At 49.8% G+C, this 20,299-nt stretch overlaps 1 protein-coding gene across 2 annotated transcripts in view; it reads left to right on the top strand.

The window, feature by feature from the left end:
• Nucleotides 1–20,299, top strand: part of THOC5 (THO complex 5) — a 57,703-nt gene that overhangs the window by 29,166 nt on the left and 8,238 nt on the right. For both annotated transcript variants that reach the window (XM_044275282.1, XM_044275283.1), the window contains 3 exons: nt 1,598–1,694; nt 1,793–1,907; nt 2,016–2,119. In XM_044275282.1, coding sequence (XP_044131217.1) covers nt 1,598–1,694; nt 1,793–1,907; nt 2,016–2,119 — 316 coding nt within the window. The remainder of the gene's footprint in view (nt 1–1,597; nt 1,695–1,792; nt 1,908–2,015; nt 2,120–20,299) is intronic.

Raw genomic sequence — 20,299 nt, forward strand, 5'->3', positions numbered from 1 at the left:
ACAGTTTATAGGTCACATTAAAGGTGGAAAAAGTTCTGAAATTATTTATCTTTGGGCTCATGTACACGACAGTATTTTGCGTTCAGTATACTGGCCGTTTTTTTTGTTCAGTATGCGGTCCATATACTGAACCATTAATTTCAATGGTTCAGCAAAAAAAAAAGAAATGTCTGAGTGCATTCCATTTAAGTATTTCTGTACCGTGAAAAGATAGAACATGTCCTATTGTCTGCAAATCACGGTGCTTGGCTCCATTCAAGTCAATGAGTCTGCAAAAAAAACACGGAACGCATACGGAAATGCATCCGTATGTCTTCCATATCCGTTCCGTTTTTGCGGAACCATCTTTTGAAAATGTTTTCCCAGCCCAATTTTTTCTTTGTAATTACTGTATATAGAAAAACAGAAAGGAAACGGAACAACGGATCCGTAAAAAACGGACCGCAAAACACTGAAAAAGCCATACGGTCATATGCATGAGCCCTTTGTCTAATTTTTTTACAGCACAGAAACCTGACATTTTGACAGGGGTGTGTAGACTTTTTATATCCACTGTATACACATTATTTCACAATTTTTTATTTTTTTTCATCACAATCACTGGACACTGAACAATTTTACCCCTTTGGATCAACTCGATAACGATTATATACATTCATCAAATATGGAGCCATTGAACTAAATTGAACCACAAAAGGATATTAATGGACTATTCTGGACCATATACATAACTGTGCTCAATTTTTAATATTTTTTAGAAGTACAAATTTTACATTTTTCAACTTTTTTTTTTTCTTTCTTTTTTACATTTTATATTTTTATATATTATTCTACCATAATAAAATGCATTATTAAGAATTGTAGTGATATGCCTTAATTTATATAAAATTGCGTACAACTAGTTGGTCTGGCAGACAGCCTTTATTTTATTGCACTTATATCTGTGATATTCAGATTTTAGAAGGGGGGGCCACACACAAGAATATATATTACCTTATATCAGGCATCCTCAAACTGTGGCCCTCCAGCTGTTGCAAAACTACAACTCCCAGCATGCCTGAACAGCCTACAGGTATCCGCCTACAGCAGGGCATTGCGGGAGTTGTAGTTTTACAGCTGGAGGGCCGCAGTTTGAGGATGCCTGCCTTATATCATGGTGTACACAGATACTCGATGCAGTTCTGAATGATAGAGTGCCTGTTATATATAATTATCCATTCGGTGTCAGACTGGTTGGGGCACACCCCACACTAGTAACTCCCAGACAGATCTTTATTGCAAACTGCTAGCAAATAATTGTAATTACTTGGAAAATGCAAGTAGTTACTAAAAACAGCCCTGTTAGGAGACGTTACAGATCCTCTGTAAGTGCCAATTAGTTGCAATCGATCAGAGAGCTGCTTCCCTGCTGTTTCCACTACCTACTTCTACAAATTAGGGAGTGAACTCGGTGCATATTCTCTTCTAGGGGTGTGGGCCCTCAAGAAACTCAATCTTATTTTCTGTGTACTCAGGGCACAATGTACTGTATAGAACACCTGGTGAAAGATTTTGGTTAAACAATCTCCCATTTATTTGTCTGGTTAACGCATTGTAGTATCTTGGATCTGAGTGACTATATATCAGAGCTTGGCCATCCCTATCTGTGGGTACAAAGAATGGGAGGACTGCATTTTCCAACAGATCAACCTCAGGTAAAGAATACAGAACTTAATATGTAGCTACATGGCTGTATTGTCTAGCTAGCCGCCGGTGTAAAGACTATCAAGATTATTTCCTATGTCTCCCATAGCCGTCAGTCGTAGCAGACAACACTCTAAGCGCCAGCCACATGGAGAAGACCATTAAGTTATTGAGGTCACGGCTATTGTCTCGTTTATCTCTGCACAAGCAGTTTGCTTCTTTAGGTAAGTGGTCCAGTCCCTTTCTATTCATCTGATCTTTGTCCACAGTCCATTTCCCTCCCTCCAGATGTCATGTTTTAGTTTATGACAGTGGTTTATTTTATTTGACAGAACATGGCATTATTCCAGTTTCTGTAGAATGCCAGAATCTCTTTCCGGCAAAGGTCGTATCCCGTCTAACTAGATGGAGTATGATACCGTATGAAGATTATGTGGTGAGTTGAAGTTTATTTAATAATCTTTTAGGATGGAGGAACCAGTTATTATTGTGCTCAGAAAGAAACATCTCTGTTAAAGAGGTTGTCCTGCCATTTATATTGATACCTATTGTCTGAATACACATGCATCGTCTCCTGTGGATTGGTGGCATAGTCTTCCATTCCAGTGAATCAAGCAAGTACTTGTAATTACACTGCACTTCCAAGACAACGGCCAGTGTAATGAAGAGGAAGTAGCTCTCGCTTGGAGTGCCGCCTCCACTTCAAACAGCTGATCGGCAGGGGTGCCAGGCGTCATACCCCAACCGATCAGATATTGATGACCTATCCTGATGATAGGTCATCAATATAAATGCCAGGAAAACTCCTTTGAGACTGGATTCTCATCACATTTTTGTTCTGTTATAAAAAAAAAAAAGGTACAAAAGCATAGTACACTACGCTTTTTCATCCTGCAAGTTCCAGTAAGAAAAAAACGTAGGCAATAACGTATACTTTTTGTTTTTTTACAACGGAACTCTATAGCGACAGTTGCCACTGTATGGCATTCATCAGAGGCATCCCATAAATGTAAGATAAAAGCATGATGTGAACCCAACCCAAAGAGGTCTGTTACCTCCCCTGAGCAGCTGTACAGGTTGCACTTGTGCTATTTCATACAGTTTTCTATCTATATATGATGAGTTTGCGTAAAGACCTGCAGCTGACAGTCCAGATGCCTGTTCAATTATTCAGCACAGAAAGTAGAAGGAAATATAGTATTAGGCTACTTTCACACTAGCGTTCGGGGCTCCGCTTGTGAGTTCAGTTTGAAGACTCTCACAAGCGGCCCCGAACGCATCCGTCCAGCCCTAATGCATTCTGAGTGGATGCGGATCCGCTCAGAATGCATCAGTCTGGCAGTGTTTGGGCTCCGCTCCGCTCAGCAGGCGGACACCCGAACGCTGCTTGCAGCGTTTGGGTGTCCGCCTGGCTGTGCAGAGGCAAACGGCTCCGTCCAGACTTACAATGTAAGTCAATGGGGACGGATCCGTTTGAAGTTGACACAATATGGCTCAATCTTCAAACGGATGCACCTCCCATTGACTTTCAATGTAAAGTCAAAACGGATCCGTTTGCATTATCATGAACAAAAAAAATAAAAAATATATATTTTTTTGTTCATGGTAATGCAAACGGATCCGTTCTGAACGGATCTAAGCGTTTGCATTATAGGTGCGGATCCGTCTGTGCAGATACCAGACGGATCCGCTCCGAACTCAAGTTGAAAGTAGCCTTACCTGGCAGCTATTTTCAGTCAAAACTACAGATCCATGCAGTGTGCCATGGTTTCCATTATAGACACAAATGTGAACATAGCCTAATAAAAGGATGGCTGGGTTTATTCTGCTGCTTAGCATAGGGATCCTTGTGTGACGTTCATTTGCTTTAATAGCAGACATTGGTGGCATATCACTGGGCTAAGGCCCCCAAAAGTGAGGGAGAGCACTTTGAAAAAATTTCCAGAACTGCCATAGCTGTGAATAGAGAGGCTGCCATGCATTTGCGGTGCGCTCCCCATTCACTTCTATGGGACTGCAGGTAACAGCCGTGCACACTCACTGAGCTATTTTCAAAATGACCATAGAAATAAGAGACTATGAGCAGTGCACATGTCTAAGATGGGAAAACTCTTTTAATGAGAGAGTCCCTTTAACCTCTTCACGTATTTGGACGTAACTGTACGTCCAAATCGCAAGTAATTTTTTGCTTTTGGATGTACAATCACATCCAAACTGCTTACCGGGGCTGTGACACTATAAAGTGACAGCGGCTCAGGAACTGAGCCTCTCTGCCAGCATTGATGGCAGCGGCTCAGGAACTGAGCCTCTGCCATCAGCAGAGAGTGTCTGCTGTAACTTACAGCTGACACTGTTGCTACGGCCGAAATCGGTGCTGGCATTGATCTCAGCCATTTAACCCCACAGATGCCGCGGCATCCATATGGTTGAGAGGGAGAGCGCTCACACTCTCTTCCATCGGGCCGCTGCTGCTGCGATGGCAGCGGCCTGATGGTTGCCATGGCAACCAGACACCTTACACACGTGATTTTATGCTGAAAAAGTAGTAAAACATAACCGTATCAACCCACAGAATAAAATTTTCATATATTTACCGCAAGAGGAACAAAATAAAAATAAAAAACACTGACACAATTGCCATTTCTCGCCCAGTTTCCTTGGGGGACACAGAAGACCTTGGGTATAGCTCATCTCCATAGGAGGCGTGACACTAAGTGAAAACTGTTAAGCCCCTCCTCCACAGCTATACCCTCAGCCTGGAGAGAGAGACTGCCAGTTTTTAGCTTAGTGTCCAAGGAGGCAAGACACTCCCTGCTCTGCAGGGCTGTTTTCTCCTTGTTTTAATTTTTGATTTTTACTTTTTTCTTTTCTTTTTGTTCCAGAACATCAGGGACAACAGAGATGCACTAGACCTCTCTGTTTCTCCCGGGGTCGAGCTGCGCCAGTGCCGGTCTTCCGCACTGCTGCCTCCCCCACAGAAGGCAAGGTGTATCAGGGCAGCCCAGCTCCCTACATCCCGCCAGCACAAGGGTCGCCCGCACGCCAAGTCCCTCTTCCAGCGTCCTGCCACTACGGTGCCAGTAGCTGAAGGGGCGACCCTGCTGGAACGGACCGAGGGTGAAGACGGCTATGGTGAGAGATTGGCTTCTCCAGCCCTACGTCCCCCCCCCCCCCCCCACCCCGGTCTCCTGCGTGCCTGACCCCCATACTGACAGGGCCTGTGGACCCTTTTGTCCCTGCTAGCCCTAGGCTGGCCCCTGGCTGCCACAGGGTGACATTCTGCTCCCTCTCCTCCCCTCCATAGGACATTGGCACCCTTCTCCCTGCAAGAAGAATGCCTGGGGAGCTGCAGAGGTTCGCACCTAGCTGCCCCTGACGGAGGGGTTATGCAGGCTTCCACCCTCACAGACCCGGTCTCAGGGTCCCCCTCCCTCTTACCGGCCACTGCTTCAGGGCCAGAGGGCCCGCGCCTTGCTGCCCCGGACCCATCACGGGCACCGGTCCGGTCAGCACTAATATTCCGGTGCGGCCGGGCGCCGCAAAAGATTTTAGGCTCCGCGGCTCCCGCGGCGGGCCGCCATTCCAGGCCCCCTTACTCTTCCGGCCGGCGGGGTGGGCTCCCGCGGCCAGCGAGCCGCCATTCCGGCCCTCCTGTCTCTTCTGGCGGCGGGGTGGGCTCCCGCGGCCGGCAAACCCGCATTCCGGCCCCTGTCTCCATTCCGGGTCCCTGTCTCTTCCGGCCGGCCGGGTGGGCTCCCGCGGCCGGCAAACCGCCATTCCGGGCCCCTGTCTCTTCTGGCCGGCGGGGTGGGCTCCCGCGGCTGGCATTGGGCTATGCCCCAGCAGGTGCCGGTCGGCGGGGCTCCGCTAATTTGGTCCCAGGCTTCGGCTTGCTGGGCCGCAATCCCGACCGGCCCGCGGGGTGGGCTCCCGCGGCCGGTTTGAAGCGCCGTTCCGCCTCAGGTCCCGGCGGTATGACGGGCCGGGCGCCGCAATTTAGCCCCCGGCTTCGCGGCCTACTAGGCCGCAATATTCCGGCCTCTGGTGGAGGGGGCGGGAACTTCTCCAGGCGCGAATTTTTCCCGCCTGGAGGTTCCTCCGCCCCCAGGGGATCGCACGCCGCCCTCCAGGCCGTATCCCTGTTAACCCTTTGGGTGCAGGCCGGCTCCCAAAAATGGGTCTGTATAGTTGGCCCCCCTTTTTTTCTCCTGTCTCTCAGGGCCCCTATATGGTGGCTCCCCTTTAGCCTCAGAGGCTGAGTTTAAATAATGGGAAAAAAAATAAAAATTATAATAATAAAATAAATAATAATAGATCATGATTTCTATTGGGCTGCGCAGGACGCTGCAGCCTCATCAGTAATGCTGCATGTCTGCATGACCTCTTTCCACAGGCGGCATGGTGTTGCGCTCCCAGCCTGCGTCGCTGCCAGGGCATTTCCCCTTTTAGGCGGTTTTCTTGCCTCTTCCAGGATACGGCGCTGGCCAAGTGCATTCGGTCCTTCTGTAGGCAGCATTCATCATCTCTCCAGTTTTGGTGCTACTGCACTCTCCCTGGCTGGCCATGTGCATGACCCCCTTCTTAGGCGGAATGCTGCACCTTCACCGGATACGGTGCTGGCCTTGTGCACGACCCCCTTCCATAAGCGGAACGCTGCACTCTCTGGATTTGCTGCCGGCCATGTGCGTGACCCCCTTCCGTGGGCGGAACGCTGCACTCACTGGATTCGCTGCCGGCCATGTGCGTGACCCCCTTCCTGGGCGGAACGCAGCACTCTCACTGGATCTGTTGCCGATCATGTGCATGACCCCCTTTTTTAGGCGGAATACTGCACTTTCACCGGATACGGTACTGGCTATGTGCACGACCTCCTTCCATAGGCGGAATGCTGCACTCTCGCTGATGTGCTATGATGTACTTATGTACTATGTTATTATGCTGCACTCACTGGTTTCGCTGCCGGCCATTTCTTAGGCGGTATGCTGCACTCTCATTGGATTCCCTGCCGGCCTTGGGTATGCCTCCTTCCCTCAGGCAGCATACATACATCCCTCTGTCTTTGGGTGTTTCCTCGCAGGTACGTTGCTGGCCACGTGCATGTACCCCATACATGGCAGGGTGCTTGCACTCTCGCTGGATCCGCTGTCGGCCATATGCATGACCCCTCTTCCGTAGGCGGTGTACGCACTCTTGCTGGATTCGCTGCCAGCCAGGGGCATGCCTTCCTTCCTCAGGCGACATGCACGCATTCTTAGTGCCTGTGTTTGTCTCTCGCCAGTTCGTTGCTGGCCATGTGTATGACTCTCATGCATGGCGGTGTGCTCGCACTCTCCCTGGAGGAGATGCTGGCCATGTGCTTTACCCCCTTTTTTCTGGGCGGTGTGCTACACTCTCACCGGATACGTTGCTGGCCATGAGAATGGCCCTCTAACATGGGTGGAACGCTTGCACTTCCATTGGATACGGTGCTGGCCTTGTGCGTGACCACCTCTCACTTCAAGGGCAGAATTTGGCACGCTCATGGGATTCACGGCTGTCCTTATATGGCTGTGCTGGACTTGTACATGTCCCCCTTCATTGGCAGAGTAGTTACTCTCTCGCTGAGTTCAGTGTTGGGTGTATCATTGCACACTCATTTAATGCTAGGATACCCCTGTGCATGTTCCCCTTTCACTAGGTGGACCTCCTGCGTTCCTGCTGGTTTATAGGGTATGTCCTGCTTCTCTGAAGTAGGTACGGCCTTAGGCATCACTCCCTTTTGGGACGGGTCTTTGCACTCTTGCCGACTGCAGTTGGCCAGGTACAATTTCCCCCCTTTCGGGGTGGACTGATTGGGTTCCATCGCATGCTATACTAGGTTTGTGCATAACTCCCTTTCAGGTTGCACTTTGCAATTCCGTACATGCTGTGGCGCTCTGGGACGAGCCCCCCTTTTTTCTAGGTGGGTTGGCCTTCTCGCTGCTTGCGGGGCTGCTCGTACGTATGCCTCACCTGCTTCCTGCGGCATACCTTTGTTTCTTGGGAGACGATGCTTGCCGCCAGCCTTGCACTCGTCCCTAGGGAGTTCATTCTGTCCTCCTGACCGGACAGGCTCTATTTCTCTCTGCTGCACCGAGCTGGGTGGTGCTCATTCATTTAGTTGGCCTTTCATTCCAGGGAGTGTTCGTGGGTCCTAGATGCATGCCCTTTGCGTCCTTCTGCGGCATTGCTTCCCTGCGCTAGTGGTCACATGGTCGAGAGTGCTGTTGTCTGCAGCGCCTCTCGAATTCTTCATTGGCTCTGGCAGGACTGCGGTTCCCTTGCCTGCCGTAATTTCCTCCTCTTCGGATGCAGTGTGGTATGAGTCCTTCCTCTTGGCGCCTCTACGCTTCTGTCTGATCTGCTACCGGGTTCGGGCTGCTCTTCTCGGGACGGTCACCCAACTTCTCTTGGGTGCTGGATTACCCAGGTCCGGAGGACCTCCGCCTTGGGTTCTTCAAGGTATTCGCCTTCTGCGAGGCGGTGGACCGGGCGTCTCACAGTGTAGCGGGTTCTGCTTTTGAGCTGTCCTGTGGCTTCCCTGTTGCCCACTCCTCCTCCTTTCGGTTGGAGGGTGTTATGTCGGCCTCTGTCTCGACTGCCTTATTTCGCCGGCTTTGTTTGGCTCCCGCTCTATACAGCTCACTCCGATGTGGCTTCCCGCCAGACTTCGGAGGCTGTATTTTCACTGTCCTCCCCTCTGGGGTGAGCATGGTTGTTCATGTGGATGGTTCCGGTGTTCCTTTTGGCCTCGTACTGTCTCCCTTGTTCACGCTGGCTGTATTAGCTGTGTGCCTATTTACCGAGTCTACCGCGTTCTGTCCTCCCGCTGAGTGCAGATTGCGTGGCCCATTCTAAGACGATGGTCCTGATGTAGACTTACCTTCTCGATAACTTGGGGGGACTACCTTTTCGGTCCAGATTGTCCTTTGATCCCACACCGGGGCTGTACAACGTGGTTACATCAGCATGGACTTTAGCCTGCCTTCTCCTGGCATCTGGCGGATCCTTTGGGTTCTTTCCATCTGTCCTTCTGCTCCCCCATTCGGGTGGATACGGGACAACGTTGTTCGAGGGCCGACGGGGCTAGTTTTGTCGACCCTTCTGCCCGTGTTACTGGTCTGCGCCTGTTCACATTGGGTTTTCGCCTGCTTGCCAGGCGACTCCAGCGGGTTCGCTGCTGTCCACTCCTGGCTGTGTCTCGTCCAGGATCTGTCGTAAGACTTAGGGTTTTTTTGTCTGGGGTTCTGTGGGAAGCTGTGCATTCCCCACTCTGAAGTTCTTTCCCCATGGTTCTGTCTTTTACTTGAGGTGTCAAGTGTCGGCGCTGTTCTTCCTCTTCCAGCGTTCCCGGCCTCTGGGCCTGCCAAGGCCTTCTTCCTCGGAGTGGCTCTTTGGTTCCTCTGTACTGTCCTTCGGTACCGCCCTGGGGACTATATCCTGAGCTCTCGGCGCTCCAATCTTGTCCTTGGAGCCGTTACAGGAGTTCTCTCTACCCCTTCTGTCCTGTACGGTTGTGTTCCGTATCAGTCGTGTCTCTGACGGGTGCCGGTATGGCCCCTTTTTTTGTTACGAGCTTTCTGTCTTTTCCAGGACAGGGCTGTTCTGCATCCTGTTTCTTCCTTAAGGTGGTGTTTGCCTTTCGTTTCACCGCCTTACCTATTTGGACGTTGTTTGGGCCTTGCCGTTTTTTTGCTTGGAGATCTCCGACTCTTGCAGACGTTCGGCCTCTTGGGTTTCCAGGAGGTCTGTGCATAGGGTTGATAGACTCCAGGGTGGTTTTCCTCCGCTTGATCAGATTGGCTATTGCTGAGGTTACCGCACCAAGGGCAGGATTCTGTCTTTGGTGTCACCGTTCCTTTCACCAGAGCGGTCGGTGCCTCCTGGGCCGGAGGCATTGGGCTTCGGCCGTGCATTTGGGCACGGCGGCCACAGGTCTGCCTTGCACGCCTTGCTGAGTTCTACAGGGTGCATACTCTGACTTTGGCAGCTGCTGCCTTGCCCCGCCTGGGTTTGCAGGCGGCGGTTCATTGATGCCTTTCGGGTGCTTCACCTTGGTGCTGTGGTCCCTCCCCCTTTTGGACTGCTTTTGAACGTCCCAAGGTCTTCTGTGTCCCCCAAGGAAACTGGGCGAGAAAACGAGATTTTTGTATAACTTACCAGTAAAATCTCTTTCTCGCTCTTTCCTTGGGGGACACAGCACCCACCCATTCATTGTTTTTTCTCTGTACGTTTTCCGAGTTTTTGTTACCCGTTGGGTAGTTGGCTTATTGTTTCCTTGTTGGACTTTGCCTTTTCTCACTGCTTGGACACGCAACTGGCAGTCTCTCTCTCCAGGCTGAGGGTATAGCTGTGGAGGAGGGGCTTAACAGTTTTCACTTAGTGTCACGCCTCCTATGGAGATGAGCTATACCTAAGGTCTTCTGTGTCCCCCAAGGAAAGAGCGAGAAAGAGATTTTACGGGTAAGTTATACAAAAATCTCGTTTTTTACCTAATACACCTCCACAAAAAATGCTATAAAAGGTGATCAAAAACACTTATGTACCCCAAAATGATACCAATAAAAACAGCCTGTCCTTCAAAAAACAAGCCCCCACACAGCTACATTGGTAGCGTTTCATACTTTATTCTCCCCCTATTACTTTTCCACAGAAAAAAACAAAACAGTCGTAAAATTTTGTGAAAGTAATGCACGGGAATCCAAACAGGGGAGTTGTGCAGGACATAAAGCAATTGTGGCATAAGGATCATTTTCAACAAATTTCCCCTTCCTATCACTGACAAAGGCAGTTTATGCCACACTGTGATCTTATGTTTAAATTTCTCCAACAAGGGTAGGAGGTTACTGGTAATATAATCTGCAGGGTTCATGGACACTATTACCCCAAGATACTTAAAGGATTGCACCACCTTAAGTCCGGAGAAGGCAGCAGTGCGTGACGGTATTTGAGAGGATACTGGAAGAATCACTGACTTATCCCAGTTTATTAGTAATCCAGACTGGTCGCCAAACTGAGACACCACAGATATTACTGCATCCATATACTTTTCCAGATCGTTCACATATATCAATGTATCATCCGCATATAATGATACTCGCTCCTCCATTGAGCCCCGCAATAACCCACCCACAGAAGAAGTAGAACGCAGGATACAAGCTAAGGGTTCAATGGCTATCGCAAACAATAACGGAGACAGCGGACAGCCCTGTCTTGTCCCCCTCTCCAAAGCAATAGTTGACGATAAATGCCCGTTAACTCGCACTCTAGCCCTGGGTTCACAGTACAAAAGTTTAACCCACTTCATAAAATCCATTCCGAAGCCCATTTTAGCCATGACCGCCCACAAGTAATCCCACTCAACACTGTCAAAAGCCTTGGCAGCATCAAGAGAGACCACCGCGGCCCTGTTATCCGACACATCCCTACCCTCTAACTGGAGGTTCAGGAATAGCCTCCTAAGATTTAAAGCCGTGGATTTACCAGGCATAAAACCGGACTGGTCATCATGAATAATGGTGTGAATAACTCTATTTAATCGATTAGCTAGAATTTTTGCCAGGAGTTTAACATCAACCGTCAGGAGAGAAATGGGCCTATACGAATCTACCAAAGCTGGATCCTTACCCGGTTTTGGTATTACTACAACTATAGCCTCTCTCATGGAGGAAGGCAAAATACCTCTACCAAAAGCATGCTTAAATACTGCAAGCAGGTGCGGAAGTAGCAGTTCTCCATGTTTTTTATAGAATTCCCCAGGGAGACCGTCTCCACCCGGTGCCTTCTCATTAGGCAAGGACTTTAGTGCCTCTTCCAATTCCTCCAACGTAATATCCTCCTCAAGGATCGCCCTATTCTCCTCAGACAGGACAGGCATGTCAATTCCCTCCAAATATCCAGACCTACAAGAATCAGTGGCGACCAGCCTGGACCTATAAACCTCCTTAAAATGTACATAGAATTCTTCCAGAATGTTCTCATTCCCCACCACCATTTGTCCATTCCCTCCCCTAAGTGAGGTGATAGAAGAAGGACCCTGCTGAGCCCTAGAAATCACAGCTAACAAATGACCTGCACTTTCACCTTCAGCGAAATATCTTTGGGTCGTAAACATCCTTTTATCCTCCGCTCTAGCCTGTATATGTTCCTTCAGAAGATTCTGGGCTTCCTTCCATCGCAGCTCCCCAGCTACCGTGGGCTGTGCAACATAATCAGCCTCGAAATGCGTAACACGATCTGAGAGTTCCTTGTCCAGAGCACGACTTTTAGATTTTTTAACGCTGATATGTTTAATGTAGAGCCCCCTCACATATGCCTTCATAGCATCCCACACCACATCTAGCGACGCCGAGCCCACATTAATAGACAAAAAATCAGCCAAAGCCCCGGATATCACAGTACCAGTATCCACTATTGACAACCAGAATGGGTTCAAGCGCCAAATAGGTCTAACAACATGTGTCTGGGGACCTACTTCCAGAGTTATCAATAATGGAGAATGGTCAGATATGCTACGAGGTAGATACAAGATTTTCTTTGTCAGGGCCACTAAAGATAAGGATCCAATAGCCAAGTCTATTCTGGACAAGTAACCATGTGTGGTGGAATAACAGGAAAATTGACGTTGCGTAGGATACAAAGTTCTCCATATATCACATAGATCCACCTCTGACAACAACCGCGCCAGAGAAGTAGAAGCAGCGGAGCATGTTCCCAGCCCATTATGGAATTTATCCAAGGCGCCATTAAGATACATATTAAAATCCCCTATGGCCAGCAGCGGAATTGATGGGAACTTAGACTTGAAGGAGATAATCAGTTTCATAACTTCAGCTGAATATGGGGGGGGAACATACACCGCCGCCAAAACAATCCTGAAATGAAAAATACTACAACTCAGACACACAAACCTCCCACCATCATCAATATATGAGTCATACACAGTAAATGGTATAGATCTATGAACCAGGATGGTAACCCCCCTAGCATGTGTGGAGTGAGTAGAATGGTATTCATAACCTACCCACGCTCTATGCGCCAAGTGCGTCCTATCAACATTTAAATGGGTCTCAGACAAACAAACAATAGCTGGTTGTACATCTCTCAGGGCATGAAATATTGCTGCACGCTTAGAGGCTTGTGACATGCCCCGCACATTCCAGGCTACTATGTTAACAGAAGACATCGCGAGCATATAAAATCAGATACAAGAACCAGTGCCGATAGATCCATACGAACCTCCTCTCTGAGGTAAATGCAAAGATAGAGCCTGCTCCCAGAATCCCACCCTCCCCCCCCCCAACATTCGTAAACCTATTGTAAGTCATAAATCTGATGTATAGGGGTACACCATACATACACAAAGTGAACCTAACTGCCACGGTTAGTGGTATATGCACAAGAACACAGAAGCGTAGTTTCCTATCACTTAGTGACGCAGCAGCCTGGATAACTATAAGAACAAACCACTCAACCTTCTACCCTGCCCTATAAGTACCTAAACAGAATAGAAAAAACAACCGACTTTAAGTCAGGATACATAGCCGCCCTATCATATACGGAAACAACAGAGTACCATACATTTATAACTGGCAGTAAAAACTATCAGTAAGTAAACATTATAATAGAAAAAGTTCTATCAATAATATCACCAAGTCCTCAGGTATTGTTGCCACGCAGATCCTTCTCATGAATGTCCAGCCATTGACACGCTTCAACCGGATCCTCAAACATGTGCGTGGACCCATGCGCCACAACCCGAAGTTTAGCCGGGTATAACATGGAGTAAGGCCATTGCAGAAGCCTCAGACGCCTCTTTACGTCCAAAAATTTCGCCCTCCTTTTCTGAATTTCTGCAGAAAAATCCGGAAACATCAGGACTCTGCTACCAGCAATCTGGATGTCAGGAGTATCTCTGGCAGCTTTGAGAATGGCATCACGGTCTCTATAGTGGAGAACTTTAATCAGGAGAGGTCTTGGAGGCGCTCCCGGAGGTGGAGGCCGAAACGGCACCCTGTGGGCCCTCTCTATTGCAAAAAGTGGGGATAGCTTTTCTTTGCCAATAGTGTCCACCAGCCACTTTTCCATATATGAAACTGGATCCGAACCTTCAGTGCGTTCCGGTATCCCAATAAAGCGCACATTATTGCGCCTCAGACGATTTTCCATATCATCAGACTTGGCTATCAGTAATGACACATTATGAATAACTCGCTGCAAGTCTCTCTTAACAGGTGGCAACTGATCCTCCATATCGCTGACGCGACCCTCGAGTTCTCCCACTCTCTCCTTAAATTGCCGCATATCTTGGCGGATTAATAAAACTTCCTCCTTGAGGCCTCCCATATTAGTATTCAGGGATGTGAGAGCTGCGCTGCACTGCGCTACCATTTTGTATACGTCCGCAATGGTAGGTTCAGGGACAGGCTCCGTCTCCGGTAGCAATACTGGGCACTCTTTCTGCTTCACAATCGAGGCATAAGTAATTGCCTCCTGAGGCTCCGCTCCCCTCACCTCATCAGACACTTCAGTCTCAGGCTCCGGACCAGTAGCCGCGGCGGCCGGGGTGCGGGCGAACCTCCCAAGCTTTACCGCCACATCAGTGAGCTTCGCAGCTTGTGCGGCGCCATCTTGTTTGGACGGAGTGTCCGTGCCGCCGTCTCTACCCTCCTTTTCCCTCTGCTTCTGCCGGGTCATGATAGTACCAGGGAGTTACCCCAGCGTCCAGGGAGGCTTCGGTGTGCTGTCGGCTGTCTCTGGAGTTAGGCAGGAGGTGAGCAGACATGAAAATCAGGATTCTTCCCAGGAGCTCTACGCCATGCGTCTTCCTACATCGGCAGTCAGGCCACGCCCCACACAGCTACATTGGTGAAAAAATAAAAATGTTATGGCCCCTTTAAACAATTTCAGCAAATTACATTGTTAGAACATCCCGATGCCGCTCCTTCCCTTCTGAATGCTGCCATGTCCCCAAACAGCAGTTTACGACTACATATATGGTGTTGCCGTATTTAGGAAAAATGCATAACAAATTGTGGGGTGCATTTTCTCCTATTAGCCCTTGTGAAAATAAAAAAAAATTAGGGCTAAAGCAGCATTATATTGGAAATAAAAGTAAATTTTTCATTTTCACAGCCATGCATTTCTAAATTCTATGAAACGCTTCTTTGGTCAAAGCATTCACTTCACCACTAAATGTATTCCTTGAGGAGTGTAGTTTGCAAAATGTGGTACATTTTGGGGGGTTTTCATTCTAGGGGTATCTCAGGGTCTCTTCAAATGTGACATGGCACCTGAAAACCATTCCAGCAAAATCTGCCCTCTGTTACCAATATGGCACTCCTTCCCTTGTGTGCCCATACAGCAGTTTACAACCACATATGGGGGGTTTCCGTAAACTGCAGAATCAGGGTAATAAATTTTGAGGTTTGTTTGCCTGTTAACCCTTACTAACTGGAAAATTTTTATTAAAATGAAAAATATGCACAAAAAAAATAATTTTAAAATTTCCCCTCCATTTTCCTTTAATTCTTGTGAAACACCTAAAGGGTTACCAAAGTTTGTAAAATCAGTTTTGCATAACTTGAGGGGTGTCGTTTCTAAAATGGGGTCATTTATGGGTGGTTTCTACTAATTAAGTCCCACAAAGCGACTCAATAACTGAACTGGTCCTTAAAGTTGGTTTTGGCAATACTCTTAGGCTACTTTCACATTAGCGTTCGGGGCTCCGCTTGTGAGTGCCGTTTAAAGGCTCTCACAAGCGGCCCCGAACGCATCCGTCCAGCCCTAATGCATTCTGAGTGGATGCGGATCCGCTCAGAATGCATCAGTCTGGCGGCGTTTGGCCTCCGCTCCGCTCAGCAGCGTTCGGGTGTCCGCCTGGCCGTGCGGAGGCAAACGGATCCGTCCAGACTTACAATGTAAGTCAATAGGGACAGATCCGTTTGAATTTGACACTATATGGCTCAATTTTCAAACTGATCCGTCCCCCATGACTTTCAATGTAAAGTCTGGACTGATCCGTCTGAGCAACTTTCACACTTAGAATTTTTTCTACAATATAATGCAGACGGATCCGTTCAGAACGGATCCCATCGTCTGCATTATATGAGCGGATCCGTCTGGGCAGACCCCAGACGGATCCGCTCTGAACGCAAGTGTGAAAGTAGCCTTAAAGGGAACCTGTCACCACGAGTTTGCGATGCGCGAGCTAGCGCATGCGTAGTTCGTTCCCTGTGCTGATGCCAGCACAGGGAATGAACATGATGCCGACACTGCGCATGCGCTAGCTCGCGCATCGCAAAATTTCGGCGCTCCAGCTCTGTGACGTCAGCCAGCAAGGAGGAGATTCGGAGGACGCGGGGCGGTGCTGGGCTCCTTTCCGCTGGACTCCTCTCCGGATACAGGACACATATCGGGTTCATTTGCATATCGATCAAAACGTTTTTTTTTACACAATAAAAGCACCGAGAGCTATGGGGACTGGGTATTGCAGATGTGCTAGCGGCCATCTAGAAACCCATATTCCCAGCTCTATGCGCAAAATCCTGGTGACAGGTTCCCTTTAAACATTTTTAAGTTTGCTTCTAAACTTCTAAGCCTTCTAACTTTCTGAAAAAATAAAGTGACATTTACAAAATGATGCAAACATAAAGTAGACATATGGGGAATGAAAAGTAACTATTTTATGAAGTATCACTATCTGTCTTAAAAGCAGATAAATTCTAATTTAAAAAATGTGGGGTTTTTTACTGCATAAAGGTAAAGCGTATCAACTCAAATTCGCCACTAATCTGAAGTACGATGTGTCACAAGAAAACAATCTCCGAATGGCTTGGATAAGTAAAAGCGTTCCACAGTTAATATCACATAAACTGGCACGTCAGATTTGAAAAATGTGGCTCCATCATTTGGTCCAAACTGGCTGTCGCTTGAACAGGTTAAAGGGAATCTGTCACCAGCGACCTCCCTATCTAACTGTTTGCATAGACACATAGCTGTCGTTCACCTGACTAAAACACTGTCTTTGTTTTGTTGACCTGAGGCTCCGTTTCAGAGTTATGATACTTTCCCGATTTGCAAATTAGGCCTTTGGCACAATGAGGGCGGCACCATTGATTGCTCTCACTGCATCCAAGCTCCACTTTCTCGTACATTCCATTGGGGGACACAGACCATGGGTATAGCTTAGAGGTATTACTAGGAGGGACACTATGCAAAAACGAAGCTCCTCCTCCTCGGGCTATACCCCCAGACACCTCCAGGAGGACTTCAGTCTTTGCTTAGTGTCCGTCCAAGGAGGTGACGCTTATTCTTCTCCTGTTTGTTATTTTTTTCTGTTTTCAGGTGGGGACGCAGGTCAGCATTGCGCTTTCCTGGCCCCCGTGGAGTGTCTGCCACCGTCTTTCGACGTGTCCTGGCTACCTCCCATCCCCCCACAGAAGAAAAGTGGATCCAGGCTCAACATGTCAGCTCTTGCATCCCACCAGCTGCTGGGACGCCTGCTGCCTACCCTCCACCAGACCACTGTTCTCCTGAATTGGAGTCAGAAGTCTGAAGAGGTGCATCCCTGCTGGTCTGGACATCGAGGGAGCATGCTGAGCAGATAAGTATTGCCCAGTCCCTCCCCCTCCCTCTGTGTCTGTTTGTCTGTGGCTACCTGGGTGAGCTTGAAGAAGGATCCTGATGGGGGCACTTTCCTTTGGGGACATTTTGGCACTGGAGTACTGGCATCTCTTCCCCCTTAAACTTCCCCAGGGGGCGGCGTCCGTCATAACTGTGGGCTTCAGCGCTTCTCTCTTCGGGCCTTGGCTGCTGCGCTCTCTCAGCGCCCGCCGGCAGGCCGCTCCTCCATGGCCTCATTAACCCCTGCTGCGCCACGTGAGGGGAGACAGGGTGTTTGTTCAAAACGCGCGCGCACACTTATTTCGCGTGCTTTTTTCGCGCCATGATGACGCGTTCAGGGGGGCGGAGCCTCGGCATGCCTCTCTGACTCTCCTTACACCGGAGACTCTGTCAGCTCGCGGCCGTGCAGCTCCTCACCTCTCATACACCGGAGACTTCTGCTAGCGTTGCCTGGGTGGTAGGATAACAGCTTGCTCTGCTCCTGATCTTTGCAGCAACTGGTAGGAGATATTTTACTGTGGGGTTCCATCATGCCAAAGCCTGGGGCACTTAAATCTGCCAAGGCCTCCTCTCAGGCTCTTTTGGCGTCATGCAAGGTGTGCCTTCTGCCTTTCTCTGCCTCTGGCACCTGTGACTCGTGCCCTGCTCCTGGACAGGATCAGCCTCCTTCTCTTGCTCAGCCCAGTCCTCCCTCTGCCCCTGCGGAACCGGCGGTACCCGCCTGGGCTTCCGCCATGTCTAGTGCGGCAGCGGATCTGGCCCTAGTTGCCAAGGCAGCCATGTCCTTCATGGAGCGTATGGCAGCTACTACTCCAGTAGCGTCCACCGCTCCATCTCCTCTCAGTGATTCTCACAGGGGGCGTCTGACGTCTAAGAGACAGCGTGAGCGGCAGCATTCCTCGTCGGATGACTCAGCTTCTCCCCCACGCCTTGAGGCATGCACGGTTGACTCTCCCTCTCGTGGGGAGCGCAAATCCGAAGGGGAATTGTCCGGATCGGACGGGGCCACGGAGCGGGAACCCCTGCCTAAGCTTTCCACCATGTTATCCGAATTGGTGGAGGCTGTCCGTGACACTTTTAATATCCAAGGAGATTCCACTCCCTCCACTAGTCGGGCGTTCTCCCTCTTTCTGCCTAAAAGGCCCGAATCCGCGGTGTTCCCCGTTCATGAGGAATTCACAGCGGTCATATCTAAGGCTTGGGACCGACCCAATCAGAAATTTTCGGCCACCAAGCGCATGGATACGCTTTACCCTTTCCCCTCTGACTCGGTGGAAAAGTGGACTTCTTCCCCTAAGGTAGATCCTCCGGTGGCCAGGTTAGCCAAGAACACGGCCCTTCCTGTCCTAGACGGTTCCTCCCTGCAGGATGCGGTGGACAGATGCCTGGATTCACTTTCCAAGTCCATCTTCTCTCTGGCGGGCACTTCCCTGCGACCGGCTTTTTCGACTGACGCTTCTTCGCACCAGGGGCATCTCGTTGTTGCCCTACCTGGACGACATTTTGATAAAAGCCCCGTCTCTTCCACAGGCCGAGGACAGCGTCCGAATTACCGTTCACTCTCTAGAACGGTTCGGGTGGCTGATCAATCTACCAAAATCCTCTCTCCACCCTTCCCAGAGACTCTCCTTCCTGGGGATGATTTTGGACACCTCGAGTTCTCGGGTGTTTCTTCCGGATTCCAAGTCCTCTCAGATTCAGAGGGCGGTGTCGCTCCTTCTACAAGCTCCTCGTCCCACCATTCGGGAGTGCATGCGGGTTCTGGGCCTTATGGTCGCCTCCTTCGAGGCGATTCCGTATGCCCAGTTCCACACTCGACCGTTACAACAGTGGATTCTTGCCCTCTGGGACAAGACCTCTCGGGGTCTGGACGTTCCCGTCCGCCTGTCCCGGCAAGTTCGGTTGTCTCTCCCTTGGTGGCAGGCCTCCCCGAATCTCTCATCAGGGAGGTCCTTCCTTCCGTTCTCCTGGACGATAGTCACCACCGATGCCAGCCTCATCGGTTGGGGAGGCGTTCTCCGGAACCTCATAGTTCAGGGGGTCTGGTCGACGGAGGAATCCCGTCTTCCGATAAACGTTTTGGAACTAAGGGCGATCTTCAACTCCCTCTCCCATTGGACTTCCCTCCTTGCGGCTCGGCCGGTGCGTGTTCAGTCGGACAATGCCACGGCTGTGGCCTACGTCAATCATCAGGGCGGAACGCGCAGTCGGGCAGTGATGCAGGAGGTGGCGAGGATCCTCCTATGGGCGGAGTCTCATGTTCCAGTGTTGTCGGCGGTGTACATTCCGGGCGTCGACAACTGGACGACGGATTTTCTGAGCCGCACCAAGGTGGATCCGGGAGAGTGGTCCCTACATCCGGAGGTGTTCGAGGACATCTACCGCCGATGGGGCCGTCCGGACGTGGATTTAATGGCGTCCCGGCTAAACAACAAGGTGCCGGTGTTCCTGGCCCACGCTCGAGACCCAAGGGCGTGCGGAGTGGACGCGCTGGTGTCTCCTTGGCAGCGATTCGACCTCCTCTATGTCTTCCCTCCACTTCCTCTGTTGCCGAAGGTGCTGCGCAAGATCAAGGCGGAGGGGATACCGGCCATTCTTATCGCTCCGGATTGGCCGCGCTGCGCCTGGTTCTACAACGTCGTCCGAATGCTAGCGGACGTTCCGTGGCCTCTTCCCGACAGAGAGGATCTTCTATCTCAGGGACCGCTCTTCCACCATAATTCACGTCAGTTGCGTTTTAACGGCGTTGCTATTGAGACCTACATCCTGAGGAAGAGAGGCTTCTCTGATGCAGTGGTGAGAACCATGATCAGAGCTCGAAAACCGGCTTCGCGGATCTATTATCGCGCCTATCTAGCTGGTGTGTGTGTTTTTTTTTTTTTTTTGTTTTTTTTTATGCAGTGCAGCTGTAACCAACACCTCCAATCTCATCTCATTGATTGGACTCCAGTTGGCTGACACCTCACTCCAATTA

The sequence above is a fragment of the Bufo gargarizans genome, chromosome 1 (assembly GCF_014858855.1).
Source record: "Bufo gargarizans isolate SCDJY-AF-19 chromosome 1, ASM1485885v1, whole genome shotgun sequence".
Lineage (NCBI taxonomy): Eukaryota > Metazoa > Chordata > Amphibia > Anura > Bufonidae > Bufo > Bufo gargarizans.